The sequence below is a fragment of the Calidris pugnax genome, unplaced genomic scaffold (genome assembly GCF_001431845.1).
Source record: "Calidris pugnax isolate Ruff unplaced genomic scaffold, ASM143184v1 scaffold11, whole genome shotgun sequence".
NCBI lineage: Eukaryota > Metazoa > Chordata > Aves > Charadriiformes > Scolopacidae > Calidris > Calidris pugnax.
The window spans coordinates 842,718-860,267 of record NW_015090803.1 but is presented as its reverse complement, the minus strand read 5'-3'; the positions used below and the strand labels follow the sequence as shown (position 1 = coordinate 860,267).

The following is a 17,550-nucleotide window of genomic DNA, read 5'->3' as shown; positions in this document are numbered from 1 at the left end:
GTAAAGAGTGCCCATATATGATAAATGTCTTGATATATAGGAAATGTGGCTTTTTTTCTTCCCGCAGAAGAAGGTTCCAAAGAACTCTTCAGGGGACCTTGGTGTGGTGATACTTGGAAATGAAGTTTTGCTGTTGCCTGAGGGTAGAATACAGAGTCAAGCAGAGGATTCCTATTCATTGCTTTTTGTTATTTACAAGACCTAGGGTAATATTGCATACTGTTAGTCTAAGAACCTGGAACTGCACCCTGTGCTATGATGTTAGACCAGCTGTAGCCTTTCCACTAAGTTGTCTTTGCAGATCGAAGATACAGTTTAAAAAACAGTGTAATGAATTTGATCATCAACTTATATTTTCACAGATACTTGGCTCGCTTTTTCAGTAGAATATAAATGATGTTAACAATATAATACACAATCTAATCGGTTTGTGATTTTGATATAAAAGTATAGCTGGCTTCAGAACAGGTTAGAAGAATTTATGGAAATAAGGTCTTCACCCATATGCAACCTGGAAACCTGTTAAACCAGTCTGTGTGGGAGGGAGAAGATAGATACTTACATTGTTTAACTTTACTTTTATGCTCTTTCCTTAAGCTGATGGCCATTGTCAAAGGTAAGGGATTGAGCACAGTGGACCTTTGTTCTGACCACTCGGACTTGTTTGGTGACTAGTGGTAAAGGGAAGGTTATCAAACAAAAGTGGCAGAAATAAAGAGGAGCAGGCTGCATAGGTGGCTACCCTGCTACCAGCACAATCCTTGAAGATACTGAAAAGACTAATGTGTGGATTAACTTGTGATGCTGTAGCCACTGCTTGAATGTCCTCACAATATACAGATATGGTTCCACATCCCTCCACAAAAAGAATTAACTTGTGTCTGGGGCTGTCTGTTTCTGAGAAGGGTGCTGCTGGGTTCCAAGAAGCATGCCTAGGGAGCCCTCCAGCTGCTGGGAGGATGAACTAGCTTGTATTTTGCCTGCTGTCCAATTGCTTCTGTGTGTCTTTACATACATTTCTTTCTGTTACTTACAAATTTTGGCAGTATTCATGACAACATAATCATTAGATGTTAGGCAATGGCAGAGATACAATTGCTGGCTAAGTTTCTTTGCAAATCAGCTCCAAAATAGAAGTTCTAGATTCATTGTTCTCATCAGAATTCCAGAAGCCCTGAAACTTTTTTTTTAAAAAAAAAAAAGGCATGGAGCCAGGATCCTGGGTTTACTGAGGTTGCACTCTGTATTAACCCAAGCCTGGAATATAAGTGGCTCACTTAGCTCCAGCTGTCTCTTCAGATCTGAGCCAGGATTAAACAACAGGTTCAAAAGATAGCCTGAGACAGAGCAGTGTTTGGCTTATTCTATGTTACTGGTAGCTCAATGGTGCTTTGTGTAAAATTTTGGTAATAAACAGGTGGTAGCACATAAAAGTCAGTAGCCGTGCATCTTGAACACCACTATAACATAGGTGGTATATTAAGTGTGAGATCTTAGGGAAGCCCCCAGTGGGGTGTCTTTTTCAATCACTGAGCAGTTGGGCATATTGTCCGAGTTATGTCAGGTTGCTGAATTTTATCTCCCCTTCCTCAGAGGTTCATTCTGTAGTCCTCCTCAATCTAATTTCTGCAGAAACCTTGCTGCCAAAGGTGTGTTTGGGAGGTCTGAGGAAGAGGCTACATACAGCGATGAAGAGCATTACCTCTGACATCCATATCCATGGGAAAGAAGTACAACATGGACAGCATTTCTGTCAAGCTGTTGCTTCCCCTAGAATAGGAGGAGATGTGCTATCAGTTGACAGAGGACCAGCTACAAAGGGCTGGTGAGGAGTGACTTTGGCTGGCAGAAATGCAGCAGTGGCATCTTTTACTCACCTGTTTTAAATGCTTGAATAACTAAGGGTCACAGAATAAATGCACAAAATAAAGCACTATACCTGGTTTTCTCATCCTCACTGTTGGACATATCTAGCCAACCTGGTTCTCTGCTACTCATGTCACTGTGCAGAAGCATTTGGCCTTTATATTCATAAATATTACGAAAAATCTTTTCATCCATCAGCTTTGTGCTATAGAGCTCAGTTTTGATCTGGGACAGAATGTGAGGGTGGAACTCAGAGGAAAGCAGCTGGAACTAGTCATTAAAGAAGAACTTCAGCAGCTCCAAAGAAAAACAACATATGAAATGTTTTCATATTCATCCTTTTTTGCATGCTTGGTCTCTGAGGCTCAGGTTTATTATTTTTTTAGTGTGCTAAATTTAGCTATTTAGTGTACATGTGTCCTAGAATTGAAAGGTTTTCAAAATGGTTTTGTTCTCACTTGTTTAGTGTGCCTCACCTCAGTGTGGCTTAATTTTGTACTTTCTTGTTGAGAGATTTCCATTCCCATTTCCTACAGCACTGAGTTGTGACACTTTCATATGGCAAATGTCTTTATTACTGGCCAACTGGCATATTTCACTTATAAATGAATGTTTGTTCAAATCTATGTGTATTGTATAGATACCACCACAAAATTTTTCTTTTGAATAGATGGGTGGGTAGGCAATTTCAAGGCTAGAGGGGAATCTTGGAAGCATAGCTCCCATTAATCTTAGATTGTGAATAGCTTGCTTTTAGTTGAATTTTGAATCATGGTAAATATAGCTGTGTGAAATGAAACAGAGCATGGTTGTGAGAGCAGAGCAATGAACAGTTCATTTTGGTTGTATGCTGTACATCATTGTCAGGCTCTGCAAGCCTGTGTTCAGCCTGTGTGTTAAAAGCTGAGGGAACAAAATATGAATTTAAAGTTCTGTATTTCTTACTGTCTTTGTTTTTTTTTCTAGGGAGGTTTCAAAATGGATGACTGGAAACAACTTCTTGTTCTTGTCTTTGTTTCCACCTTCTGCTCTATAGATGCACAGCTGACTGGTAATACACTAAAGAAATTACTCTTTTTCAAGTTGATAGTAAAATTCATTTTTTCACTAATACCCAATGCCAGAGAGATGAAGAATTGATGGCAGTTTATTCTTTCCGTAACTAGGGATAACATGGTATGTCTTTATGAAACATATATTTAAACTAGGATAGGAGGGTTGTCCTAAAAAGTTGCAAAATTAAATGCAATAGCTCGTTAAAATTTCGTTTTTGTTCATGCATGCTGAGGTTCCATATTTGCAAAAGCAATAAAAGTGGCATACAATTGTAAGACCACCAAAAGAATGATAAGTCACAGGATTTAGCATTTTCATTTTGATAGTCAAGTCTTCTGGAAGATCTGCTTGAGAAAGTGGTCTGTCCCTTTGCAGAACGTTTTCTTCATGACTCTTGGCTTGAGGAACTAACTGTTTCATCCATGCCCTACCAGTGTGATGTGCTTCTGAAACGTGTGGAAGCACATGAGTTTGGTGTTTATACAAATAAATGTTATTAGTTCTGTTTAAGTGGGTGTGAATTCCGCCCCCCCCCCCCCCCCCCCCCCTCCGCCCCGAAGCGTTGGGGCTCCCCACACGCCTCCCTCCCCTCTCCCCCTCGGAAAATCGCGTTCCCCATATTCGGACCCCCCCTGAGAACCTAGGACACCCCCCCGGAACCCCAGGACCCACCCCGAAACCTGGGGACCCCTCCCCATTCATGCAACATCCCCCCCCCCCCCCCCCCCGATAATAAATATTTATTAGTAATGTACGCTTGCAGAATGGAACTTGAAGTGGATGAGTAACCTTTTCTTTGGGCTCACTGTTATGGTTTGAAGAACCCATGACAATTTATTGTCATGAGACAATTATTCTATCACCCAATGACTCCTCCCCACCTGGGAAAGGGAATCGGGAAAAAAAAACAGGAAAGCTGAGGGTTGAAATATAAACAGATTTAATAGAATAAGACTAGAAAATTAATGTTAATAATACTAACGTACCAATATTGATCCTGATACCAATATAAAATATACAAAGATTATACTCAGCCAATTCTATCAGTAGGAAGCTGTGCACTCCCAGCAGGGGACAGCAAATGTTAGACACTATGAACATTACTGCTTCAGGAGGAAGGGCTCAGGGGTCCAGCACCAAGGTGAGAAGTTCTCAGGATCACAGCAATCATAGAACAGGAGAAACTCCTCAGCAAACTGTCTAATTTATATCGAAAGTGACGTTGATGGGATGAAATAATCCTATTGGCCAGCCTGGGTCAAGTGCCTGGGTCTCACTCCTCCTCACCCCTGCACCTGGCTGTGCTCAAAAACACTGAGACTGAAACCCACATACTATAGGTGACTATAAAGTAAATATTTTCACAAATTCAAATGCTAGAGTCTTCTAAAAGTACCATTTTCCCTAGCATTAGAAGAGACCTTACTGAAAAGTAAAATTACTGAAAGATAAATTAATCCTGTGTCGCTCAAACCAGGACACTCACTTAACAGCAGGTCAGTGCATCCTTAGGGTTGTGGTTCACATGCAGAAGTGTGTACAGCAATTACCATCTGCATTTACTACATATGAGTGCTGTGCAGGCTGTGTATGGAAATTGTGTTGGTGTCATTTTCAGCATCTCTCCTTTGCCTAGGAATGGTGTTGCAGAAGGATGTAGCTTCTTACCCTCTGTATGAAGAACAGGGGGAAAAGAAGGAACTAGTGAGTGCTGTGAATTTACTAAGGTAGGTGGAAAGATTATTCTGACAAGGGCCAATAGGTCTTGGATTCCAAAATGCAGTTGGGATGCAGAATTATTCTTCTATTAGATTGCACATCCTGTAGGAAACCAGGAAAGTTACAAAATATTTCTTTAGTCTGCAGGAAAGCGTCTATAGCAGACATCATCTTCCTGGTAGATGGAACCTGGAGCACAGGGACAAAGAACTTCAAGATCGTGCAAGACTTCTTGTATACAATGGTCAGTGGCTTTGGTATTGGGCAAGACAAAATCCATGTTGGTACGATTCAGTACAGTGATGCATGATATTTTTGTTGAACACTTACTATAACAAGAACGATACCTTGCAGAAGAGACAGAAATTACACTAAAAAGGAGGAGGCAGCAAAACTGGCCACAGCCTCTGGTTTGTGCTAGACGATCACTTCCTAGCAGGTGCTGGTAGCTGAAAGGAAGAATGGGTTCCTCAAATCACTGTGGTGATAACAAAGGGACAGGCTGGCGTTGTTATAAAAGTAGGCGTATTCTGAAGTGCTCAAATGGATCCAGTTCTTAGATGCAGTATGGATTTCAGTAGTGATGTATAAGAGCTTGGTTAATGGAATATTGAAGGGATGGAATGGTAAAGTATGCAGTCTCACTTCCATGGTCAAAAGTGGAAGATTCAGTGGAAGAAAGATGAAACTTTTATCTACATAAGTACTGTCAGAAGTAGAGCTTCTCAAGACATTTTTCTTAGGACTTTTTTTGCAGGTTTACTTTAACTAGAATTCTTTTTTAATTAGTCAAATTACAGAATTAGAGCAATTATATAGTATGTTTAATGGTATGCTGTAGATAAAACTTCAGTCTAAACTTAAAATTGTGGAGATCAATGAAAAGGTTGTAATTTTCGTTTAGCTTACATTTAAAGCCAGATCTGGGTATAGGTTGACAGTATTTCTTTTGATGTCTCATCTGTCACTTCCCCCCACTCTGTGCAGCATTTGCAGAACAATATGCTGATGTGATTTTCCTTAGCCAGAGTAAGTAACATAAACATTTTGTTGGGTGTATAATGGTGGATAGCCACATAGCTACATGCAGTCCCTGATAAAAGTACCTGAGCTAGCTGGACAGCAATGGAGCTGTTTTACCAAAGAATACTGCTGAGGTTACTCAGTCTTGCAACTTTCTCAACTTGTAGTAAATATCTTAGTAAATATCTTCTTAAGTAAGACAGTGCTTCACATCTAGCATTCATATTCATAGCTCCTCAGTGTCTGAAAGGAGCCAGAGAAGATATGCCCAAGGTATCCTAACCAAAAGAGAGAAACAGGCATTTCAGTGATATTTTAAAAAGAGCCTTCCAAAAACCTAACTTTGTCATCTATAGCTGACCATACTGCTTCAGTGGGACTGTCAGCAGCAACTGTTGACAAAAATTAAGTCTCACAGAGGCACTGTGGAGAGGGGTTGTGAGAAAATCCATCCTTGGATATGTGGGAGGTTTTGGCAAGGTGTGAACGGCAACTCCACAGTAATTCTGAGATGCTACCAAAAGCTTTTCCTATATAAGAGACAGAAGGTGGTATTGCTTATCATGTCTTCTTGGTGGCAGCAGTAGCTTGGATGCTACACAGCCTGAGAGGCTCCCAACCCCAAAGAGACTAAAAGTTCAGTATTGCCTTCGATTAACAGCAACTTTTATCAGACGTCAGATGGTGGGTTTGTATCTGAGTTTATTCCAACTTGGTGCTGCAGTATCGGTTACCTTGTCACGTAGGAAGACTGAAGCAGAAAGCATATACAATTGCTCTTTAAAATTATATATTCATGCCAGCAATGTGGTAAGATAATACTGAAGATATGTTTGTTAATTTGCAGAAAGAAAAGTATAGTGAATGAGAAATCGAAAGGCTGAGCTCCCCCTCTGCTGAAGGTGAGGGGGACCTACTGTGATGCAAGTGGATGGCATTGATTAGGGATAACAGAAAGAGACAGTTCTGGAGTGTTTCTCCTCTCTGTGCCCATACTTTGACTGTCCTTTCAAGCTTCTGATGTTTTACATGTATTGGAAACACGCTCTTAGTTTTGTTTGTTATGCCATAAAATTGATCCAACCCAGTCCTCCAGGTTCCATTCCCTTAGTGAGCAGAAACTTCCATGAGAAAGGAACACTGGGATAACTGCGCTGCTTGTCTAAGGCTTTTTGTGAGAACCAGTGAACAAATAGATAACTTTGCCTCTCCTGCACCCTGGACTCCGGAGATCTTAATCACCCCCGGACTGGCTGATGTTTGGCAGGGTGTTGCAGGCCAAAATGAAGAGCTGGGCCTTCCCCCCTGAAGCCACAAGCTATTTTGTGAACTGTATTTACTAGTTGGTTTTTAGAGAGGACAGCCAGGCCTGTTTCAGAGTGAGCTCTGCACCCCCACCCCATCTTTTTTGCCCATCAAGAGCTGAGGAAACCTCCAGCTGAAAAGGCACCCCCCAGTTCCTGAAAGCAGAAGGGCTGCTGTGGAAGTGGAGTGCATTGCCCTGGAACAGCATGACCGTGGCTGATGCAGTAGCACCTCCTGGTGTTTCATGGTCAGGCAACAGGGAGATTCCATGGGAGATACAGCAATAAACTTAATATATATACAGGCATGCTTGTTTAGAGAGAGAGAAGTTAAGGAAATCATATTGGTTTTGTTCTCGCCCATGCATGTATTTATTGTTAAGTTCTGCATAAATTTGTCTCATAAAACAAAGACCAATTTCCTGTGAAGCCTGTTTTATCTTGTCCTGTCATCTGTTTTCCTATATTTGCTGATCTTTCCTGTTGTCACCTTCTCTTGAACTGCCAGATTTTTCAAATTTAAAAAACTGCATTCAATGTATCATCAACAGGGTAAAAAGATATCTTTGCACCAGTAAGACAGAGCAGTTTAACAATGGGGATGTGTGTGGGAGAACAGGTGATTAGAACAAAAGTGAATGCTTTACTGCTGTTTTGATATTATTACTGGTACGCTGGGGAGTTGGCAGGGAATGTTTTAAGAGCTTTGGCAGTGTGGATGACCAGTTGTCAGGGCTAAGCTGCTGAGGCCACAGTTGCCCCTCACACTGCCTCCAGTCTATGTCATTAAAAAGACCCAAAGCTCAGAAAAATTTCATTGTGAGAACGTACTCTGTGTGCTGGACATGAACACATAGTGGAAGAAATATGCAGTAAATTTTATGTTCATTGAAATGTTTAATCAGAAACATCCTTCACAAATAGAAAAATGTTTTCCCCTGAACTGATGATGACTTTCGGATGGATCACAGGTGTTCTGTGAATCTTGAAACCAGAGATCCAGCCTTAAAACCTGGCTAAGGGGCATGTCTGAGGAGTGTGTGTGTGTATAGATATATATTCATCTGTTTAAGATAATTTTTTTGTTGTTGTGGACTAAACAGAAAAGCTGTATAGATTTCTTATATTGCTCCAAGGCCAGAATGTTGGATTTTTTAGCCATAAAAACTAATCCAATGTGACTTTCTGAGTATAAAGATTTTCATGCTGCTTACCAGCATGAAATGCCCTCTAGGGGGCAGTTTGTACTGCAAGTGAAAATACTGAAACATCACGATGGCCGCTCTGAGGTGAAATTATTTCTGGATTTATTTTGTTAAAGAGCTGAACACATTCATCTTTTTCAAGAGTGAGGGAAATCCCAGAAAACTGTAATGAAGCTCATATGGAATAGTGGTCTACAGGAGCTAACCCAAACTAGCAAACATGGAAAATGACCTTGTGTTTGATAAGCGTTTCAGAGTCAATGGGTGAAGAAGGAACAAAATTAGGGAGAGTGCAGTTTTACAAAGTTGCGTGCCTCTGACTTCTTTGCAGAGGTACAGCAACAGATGGTAATGCATCCAGGGGCACAGAATAAAATGTAACATGCCACATGAAGAATCAAGGTACAAAAGAAATAGGCCAAGTGGTTTAGCTGCTTGATGAGGGCAGGATGACAGGGGAGGGAGGAGGAATTAACCAGATCACAATATTTGCTGTTATTATTAGGAGCTACACAAGCAATTCCATAACTGAGGTAGCCCTCGCCTTACAGCAGCTGTTATTCCCAGGGGATGTATACCATTGCACGTAGGCAATGCTGCTTTTTTTTCTCACTTTTGTTTCTTTGGCCTGTTGTTCTACATATGTACGTATCATCTGGTCTTGTGACAAAGTGGTGAAGTGCAGTCAAACTTCCCATTGCAACTGGAATATGTGTTGCACATTCACAGTAGCAAAGCTCACGGAAACATTTGCAAGATTAGGCCCTTTGAGGACGCTTGACAGCTGGAGAACAGTGATCTGTTTTGCAGTTTGTGTATGTCCAGTAATGTAGTCCTTAGTATCTGCAAGCTCACATAGCCCCACTGAAACTTGTGAGCTGATAGGTTTTCTGTAAACATGAAACACCATCTCACTGATTTTGACTTCTGGTTTTAAATCTGTTGTATTGAATTTTGTTCCACTCCCATGATCCTGACAAAAGACAAGATCACAAATAGTGTAGGTTTTTTTCTTGTTTCTTCTACTTTTTTTCAGATTGCAATATAGATCTTTCTATAGCAATTGATATTTCAAGGCGCGTGCAGCCAGCATCCACAGTGCTTCTGAGAGAGAAATTGCAAGCATTCCTGCCCAAGCTTTTACTCCAGATGAAGTTGCTGCCAAATACCAGCTGTAATGCTGGCTCTCCAGTCAACATTAGATTCAAGTTCCAAGTATTGGCACAGACCAAAGAATTCATCTTTGATTCTGATTTTGAAGAATATAATGAAGACATCATTCAGAAATTCTTAGATGCACAAACCACTGTGGACACCTACCTGAACACAGACTTCTTACAGGCAATTGAGGAGAAGTTCATTAATGTGACCTCTGCTAACATTAAGGTAACTTAATAGTCTGAACATATGTGTTGGAAAAATTGTGTAGTTTGATGTTTACAGACTCGGATGCTGAATACTCCAGGGAAACAAAAAGGTAGTTCAGGAATTGGTGAATCCAATAAACAGAATCACAGAATGGTTGAGGTTGGAAGAAACCTCGGGAGGTCATCTTGTCCAACCTCCCTGCTCAAGGAGGATCAAGTAGACCAGGCCTCCCAGGATCGTGTCCATATGGCTTTTGAGTGTCTCTAAGAGTGGAGACTCCACAACCTCTCTAGGCAACCTGTGCCAGTGCTTAGTCACCCTCATGGTAAAAAAGTGTTTCCTTAGGTTTATATTGAACTTCCTGTTCTTTCACTCACCTTGGTATCACTGCATGTATCAGTTTCAATTCCCAACGCACTCCTGCAGTGACATGGTACCCAGAACATTTAGGTTAGTACATATGATCAGGAAAATCTGCATAGACACTGCAGGTAATTCATCCATCTTGAAGTGAGGTGAAGGAAGAAGCATAAGGCTTGATCTAATCTCTTCTGAAGTGAATGGGGAATCTTTCTACTTAGGTGAAAGAAAGTTAGATCTCATTGGACTGTTTCAGGGTTGTTGCCCTGACAGTTTATTCTTAATAAAGCACTAACTCAGTAAAGCACTGTGTCCTGTAGTAGTTGTTTGAATATAATCACTTACTAAGGTCTCCGTGCAGGAAGACCTTCCTACTGAGGAAGGACAGGTTGGCCTTTGCATAATACATAAGGGATTTGCTCTATGGACCTTATTTTAACTCTTATAAAGATGTTATCTTCGAAGATGTTAATTTTAAACTGATGTGGAGTGCAAAAGCCATATTGTTACGAATCCCCCTACTTTCATATGAAAGTTGGCATTCTGTTTTTTTACAGCGTTTGCATAGGTAAGGCTTACCACTAGGGTGTAATTTGGTGCATATTTAATACTATTTTTTTCCAAAGATTTCTTAAAACATTATTGTATTCTAGACAGGGAACATGACCACATACAATTTTGCTGCTTTTGGGCCTCAGTAGAGAGAACTTGTTTGACATAAAAGTAAAAACAGTGCTTTTTTTTTTCCAAATTGCCAATTCTGTTAGATCCCCGATGAAGATTAGAGTTAAGCAAGACTTCTTTCTGCTTATGTGTTATTACTAGAAAGAAATATGCTGCACATCTCAGCACTTTCCAAGTTGATTAATATTCCTTTCTGATAGTGTTTATGTGCAAATCGAAAATGCAGGACTTTGGTATGCATGTGAAATCACAATTTAATCTCTCCAGGATCCTGAGCAATAACATAGCTGTTCCATAAAGATTATTAGTTGCAAAACTCCTCAGGGATAGTGATTCTCTGTTGTTTGCATTTTTTCTTTATTTATTTGTTTTTCAGCAAAACATTTGGACCTAATTTGAGGATTTTTGACAAAGCAAGACTCAGATGTGTTCCGAGAAAAGCTTTATATTAACAAAAGCATTGTAAATATATGTAATGCCCACACCAACGCCCCACAGTCCCAACCCCCTGCATGTTTTTAAAATGAAAAGATTGCCAAAAAAGCACATCAAGCCCAGGCCTGCAGTGTTGTTTCTAACTTGTCTGTGATGTGTTTACCAATCCACGGTCCAGCTCTCCTCTGTATCACTCTCTGCTTGAGCAAATGTAGAATTGGTACCAGTGCCTCCAGATTGGATGTTTGGGAACTTTCCACCACCAAAACCAGTTAACTCTGCCTGCTTTTAAATTCTGGTCTCCTTGCTGCTTTAGCACAGAAGTGGGAAGATTGGCATGGCAAGCACTTCATTTGCCTTTGTCACTTGTGGAAAAAAATTGCCTTAACAGAAGTAATAGAGTTCACATTAATTGAAGCTGTTCATTGTATAGGGAATGTAAAATAAGAAGGATGGGAGGGAAGGAGCCCCAGCTGTGCTTGTCCGCTTGTTAGTCAGTATATTTAGGAGAACTTAAGGTCATTGCTGTTGGGGGCAGGAGACAGTTTACCTGGGCAGCTGGGAAACCTAATCCGCTGGATAATTGGGACCTGAGAAGACTTCTTCTGGTTTGAAAGGGGAAGGTAAGGAGATAAATGTGAAGAGACTAGTTGCTTGGAGGGGAACTGTAAGAAATTGTGCTTTCCTCAGCCCTAGAATAGTCTTACCAATAGCTCTTTGGCCTGAAAAGGTGGGAATGTAGCCAATAAAAAGGGTTAGAATTAGCATCTTTATATGAGCTAAGCCTTATGCCTTAACAAGGAAAAATATGGCATAGAGTAGAGCAGGGTAATCACTACCTGTGTGGGAAGGGCAAGGGGACATAAGCATCTGCAGGGAGGAAGGACTGGACCCAGAGAGGATGCGCTTCCTGGTGTGGCTCAGTTGACAGCCAACTGGAGCTGCTCTTGCAGAAAGGGAAATTTTTGTTTGCTCTAACTTCTTCTCCACGTTCACATATAGGAGAACTCCTCTGATATCAGAGAAGCTCTTCAGCCAATAAGTCACAGCATAATTGGCCTTTTGCCTAGCATACTTAGAAGATGAGAGGGATAATTAATAGCAGTGCTATGAATTGATCACCAAGAGAAATCCCTTACATGGGAATGTTGTCAGGGAAGAATAGAGGATTTTGTGTTTTATTCTCCTTGCTCCTCAGCACTTTTACCAGCACATGCGTCAGATCTGCAAGAGTGTAGCGCAGTTTGACCGCCTCATAGCCAGTTTTCAACGCAAACTATACTTTTTACAATGACTCAAATTTTACACTGTTTTCAATTGACTTGGCATTACTCGCTTTCCCGACAGGTTCTGTTAGTATTTTCAGATGGCCTAGATGATTCGCTGGAAGATCTTAGAAAAGCAGCTGACTCGCTTCACTTTAAAGGTAATACAGCGCCTCATTGATGCTCCAGCCTCCTACTACCAGTGGCCCAATGTGTTGCTCCCTCTCTGCAACATTTCCACATAACATTACCTCTCTAATATGGCATTCCTCAGGAGAGGAGTCACTTGGGAGAGTGTTAGCTTCTCCCTGTGAACCAGCGTACATGATGGCTTGTCTGGCAGATGATGCCAGAAACATCCCTAGGGGTGCAGAGGGCCTGGAATGATTCTGGTTTTTGGAGTCCAGCTCTGGCAGTTGGGGTGATTCAGGGCAACCCCTCTCACTGGTGAGTGCAGCATCAGAGGCTACACCCAGTTCTGAATTCTGCAGGAGAGAACACTTCTCCACTTGTGTTTGGGCACTGAGTAGCAGTCTGGTCTGACAACTGGGGAAAGAAGTTCATTGGCAAATTACTTATACATTGTTCTCAGTAGCTTGATTTCTTTTAACATACTGTGGTGAAGCCATGAAATACAAGTATTTTAGAGAACTGCTGTTATTCACAATGATATTGTTGGTTAAATAATATAGATCAGGCATCCACTAATTTAGATCTGTGCTTATGTTGAAGGTCTTGATGCATTTCTACTAGTTGGCCTGGACAATACACAGAATTTGACTGAACTTCGGGAAATAGAGTTTGGCAGAGGGTTTGGATACAATGAACCTCTGAGTGTTGGGTTTGCAGAGATTGCAAACATCCTGCAGAGAAATCTTGTAAGTCCTTCTGTGATATAAGCAAAAGGAGGGAACATCAGTCTTTGTTTTATGACTAATATACATCAATTAAATGTTTCTTGTCGTTTTTCAGGATACTGTTGCAGAAAGGAAATGCTGTAAGGTTGTTTGTAAATGCCTTGGAGAAACTGGTGATCGTGGTGGCCAGGGAAGTCCTGGAAGGAAGGTAGGAGAGCTAAGATATATATTACTTAAGAATTGCTTTATTTTTCAAAGTGTTTTCCTTTTTGGTAGTATTTCAGAGTGTGCATGCATGCATGTGCCCATGGCCTTTGCTGTTAGGACAGATGAAGGAGAAACATGAAATGTGATCGTTTCTCTGTTGCATGTTCCTATTTCAAAAATATTTCTGTAATGAAAGTAGTTCATACATATAAAAAACATTAAGCACTCTTCTTCACCAATTCAGCAGCAAATGGAGAGGGATTTAAAAAATTAAGTCTGATTAGCCAAGAGGCTTATTAGTTATTGTGAACAAGAAACTTCCAGCCAACAAGCTGAGAGTAGAAAAGAATCCTTCTTCACTATGTGTGAGCCTTATCCTTTTGTTCCACGAGTTATTCCAAATATCCTCTGCTATAAGTTTATTCTTACCAAATACAGTACTAATTTACATTAAGATTTTATAGTGTCTGTTTTAAGCCTTTCAAGTATTACAGCTATCACTTTTACAGTATGCTAATAGTAATGCTAGCATTATTAAGCTTTTTAGTATATGTAGTCTCCATTTGACTATTATTTCTAGTTATTCCAGTAACATGCTCAGTAAATTGTATCTGTAGTTCACACTCTCCAGTTATGTAATTGCAGTTAAATGAATTTTCGGTTATGTCTCAGTGAAAGTATAGTCTTCTAATATTTATTCGTAAACCAATTTCCTGATTTCTTTCATTACTCTTGTTGATTTTCCTGCACCTTTCTGTTTTGCTAAAATGTCTAGATTAACATACTTAGACAAAACAGTGTTCAGAATGTAGGCATAGTTGTTTTGCAGGCAGATAAACATGATGTCTGAGTTGTACAGGCTACAATTGTAAAAGCATGCTTTTGCAGCACAAATTCATGTCTTATTTTTGTTCATCCTCATTCCTAGAAATTCCGTTTGCTTTAGTTTCTCTCTGATCAAGTTTTTGCCCTTAGGGCATGAGGTTTGCATTGCTTCAAACACAAAGTTGCAATATTCTTAAAAGTCTTTGTAAGGTATTGCAATATCTTTGTCCTACCAAGTTTTCAACTCCTTATATTTTTCATTTCAGCTTAGAATTTCATTACTGTATAATGTTTCGTATAATGTTTCCTTTTCCAAGTCGCTAAGAAAGATATTTAATTTGACTGAATATCCTAATGAGCATTCTTAACCCATCAGGCAGTTTCCTGAAATAACATACTGACATTTTTGTGTTGAACATCATTGTTTTTCGGTTGTTTTGTTTTTTTTCCACAGCCGTGTCAAGTTCATAGGACTGTGCAGAGTGTCTTTGTAAATGTAGCTGAGGGAACCTGCCCTCATCAGCATAACCAGATCTAATTTTCAGGAAATGTTTTCTATCTCCATGTGCAGAGTAATCTGATAGAAATGAACCCAATATGCTTGGAGAACAGCATTACTTATCACTCGAATTCCTCTGTTTCAGGGAAGTATGGGGTACAGAGGTTCTCCTGGTCATCCTGGTGAGGAAGGTGGAATTGTAAGTAAACATTTTTCCTTCCTGCTAAGATGTTGTTGGTTGGTGCCCGAGTGTGTCTGCACTTACTCATTCACCCAGTGCTCATCAATGTTAACCTGAAATGTGTTTAAGCAACATATATCTGAAGGTAAGTATATGGACTTGAATCTCTATGCATCTGCACCTTGACATAATAATAGCTTATAATACAGATAAAGAATCAATTAGAAAAAAGTCACACAACAGCATTTTGTGTGGTGTATTTCTGGCTAAATCATATACTCATTTTTCATGACAGGCTGTCCCAGATTCTCTGCTGAAAGTTCTTATAGAAAAGGCCATCCCTTCCCTTCTTAGCATGAGTGAATATTGTTTGACTGGATAACACATCTAAATTTTGTAGTACATTTTGCTGATTTCCAAATCCTTTGCAGTGTGCTGTTCCTGACCTAAACTTCAACGTAATGTGCATAAACCGAAGCCCAACACACTGGGAGTATTTCATCCTCCTTTGCTGTCTAGAAACAAACAAATAACTCCCCAAAAGAATAAGATATAATTTCCTTAGGACCATAGTTTCCTTAAACCTAGTTCTAGGTTTAACTGGGTTACAGCACTACACCCATGATATGTGTATTACTCCTAACTACAAGTCAAAAGCTTGCAAATCAAGAACTGGCTGAGGATTTATCTCTGTATATAACTGTAAAATCCACATTCAAGTAGTTCCAGTTCTCACAGCAGATTAGTCAGCCTGAATTTGCCTTTGGTGAGGCGGCCTGGGGCAAGCCCTGCTGTGTATTCAGAGAAAGATGGTAGTGGAAAAGAACAGTTGTCACCTGAGATTATCAAGAAAATACCGTTGTGATGGTGGTTTTACGATTTCTTTGGAAATCACTGGCTGTTTCCACAGAAACTGGAGCAGTTTCCACAGAATTTATTTTTTTTCAGGTGGCCTGATTTGCTGAATGATAGAATAAAATTCCATCTGAGCAATTTCCATAATGACTTAAAAAAAAATATTTGTTACTCAGAAATAGAACTATTTTCACATCCTTTCACAAAAATGAATGACATAAGCAGGAATTAGAATTCAGATCTTGAGGGGCTTTTAGAATGAGAAACATTTTGAACACATTGAAATGGGATGCCCCAAATTTTTCACTGCAGCATTTTGATTTGAAAGATTCTAAATATTGTCTTTTTTGAAATGGTGAAGGGATGGAAACAATTTTGAATTTGATTTTGTGTATCAAAATGAATTTCTATTTTTGACCTTCTGAGAATCCAGAATAATCTTGTAGAACAGATAAATTACTGAAGTTTTCTTTCTGAAATTTCTGGTCCTTTTGTTTTCCTTTATTGTGGAAGGATCAGAAGATGTCATGTCTGCTCTTTCAGAAACTTTCTCCATCATCTCCTACCTGTGAGGCCTAGAAGTGACTTTCATGTTGTAAATTTTCCTTGCTAAATGCTAAATTTTTTTCCAGCCACAAGATAAGTATTGGAAGCATCCCAAACAGTTGAATGTAGTGAATGCACAGCAGAAAGCAGACAGCTGGTAACAGACGACAGAAGATGCCACAAGGAAAGGAGGTTGAGGAGATAAAGCTGGACAGCTTTGTTTTATTGTGATGTAGTGCTCAGCTCAGCTCAGGAATTAGTTTGAATGTTTCACATAGGCAATGCAGTCAGGCCAAAATGCTTAAACTTCTGTTTTTTCATATCGTGTGGTTCTGTGGGACCATTATCTAATTTCATCTATAATGTCATCCATGTTGCCTTTTTTCTATTTTAAAGAGAGACCTTTCTTTAAAGATGAAAAAATAAAGAGAATGCTGTTTGTTTTTCTGATCTTAGGCTCTTCAAGGTTGTCTTCTCTTTTGCATGGTAGTACAGGAGCTCTCGTGTTTACCACGTGTTTGTTCTCATTTTGTTTGATATCGTTTACCTTTGAGACAGCAATTTTAAGGGGATCTGCTGGGAGATGCTGCTTTCTTTCTGATATTTTTTAGAACTTCCGTACTAACAAACCTGCAGTAGAAGCTGTCAGAGATCAGTGACTAGAGGAAGGTAATTCAATATTCAGTTAAAATCCAACCCACCAAAAAGGCCTACTTTCAAGTACAGAGATTTCAGTCTGAGATTGGTAGTGCAGTCTAACACATGGCATGATAGTGAGAGCAGAGAACCAAGTGCAACTCAAACTAATAATTGACTGTTCTCTTACAGTCAGTATGAAAGTTTTCACTTCGTACTTCTGTATGCGTGCTTTGTACTTCTGTATGTGTACTTAGTGCAGTGAATGGTAATATGATTCTGTCTTGCTTTAATCTTATGTGGTGTCTTAACCAATAGCCATCATTGTATGGATGAGTTTGAACATTCTCTTTTGTTTCTTAGGGGGAGAAAGGCCCAGTTGGTTTCAATGGGACTCAAGGAGACAGGGGATGTCCAGGTGCCAGAGGCCATAAGGCAAGTATGTCATTTCCTAATTTTGTTTCCAACAAAGCTGTTCTCTGTACTGGAGACAAATCCCTGTGCTGTCTACTTGAAGCATGGATGGACAGTGAGACCCAGCTGTGAGAATAGGAGACAATTTTTGCTGTCTCTTTTTAAGAGGTACTCAGTGTAACCAAAGAATGGTCAAATGGCTAAATAGATTCCTAACTCGGCAACTTGCTAGTGACTCTTCCACC

General features: G+C 39.9%; 1 protein-coding gene across 2 annotated transcripts in view; it reads left to right on the top strand.

Moving 5' to 3' along the window:
* Positions 1 to 17,550, top strand: part of LOC106885569 (collagen alpha-4(VI) chain-like) — a 57,081-nt gene that overhangs the window by 12,109 nt on the left and 27,422 nt on the right. Inside the window, exons 3-11 of one of the 2 annotated variants that reach the window (XM_014937857.1) lie at positions 2,833 to 2,917; positions 4,559 to 4,649; positions 4,782 to 4,885; positions 9,210 to 9,559; positions 12,368 to 12,446; positions 13,018 to 13,163; positions 13,258 to 13,350; positions 14,819 to 14,872; positions 17,255 to 17,326. In XM_014937857.1, the coding sequence (XP_014793343.1) occupies positions 2,845 to 2,917; positions 4,559 to 4,649; positions 4,782 to 4,885; positions 9,210 to 9,559; positions 12,368 to 12,446; positions 13,018 to 13,163; positions 13,258 to 13,350; positions 14,819 to 14,872; positions 17,255 to 17,326 (1,062 nt within the window). In that variant the 5' untranslated portion in view covers positions 2,833 to 2,844. Of the gene's footprint in view, positions 1 to 2,832; positions 2,918 to 4,558; positions 4,650 to 4,781; positions 4,886 to 6,511; positions 6,567 to 9,209; positions 9,560 to 12,367; positions 12,447 to 13,017; positions 13,164 to 13,257; positions 13,351 to 14,818; positions 14,873 to 17,254; positions 17,327 to 17,550 lie in introns of those variants that run through there. The other variant, XM_014937858.1, reaches the window with a different exon arrangement.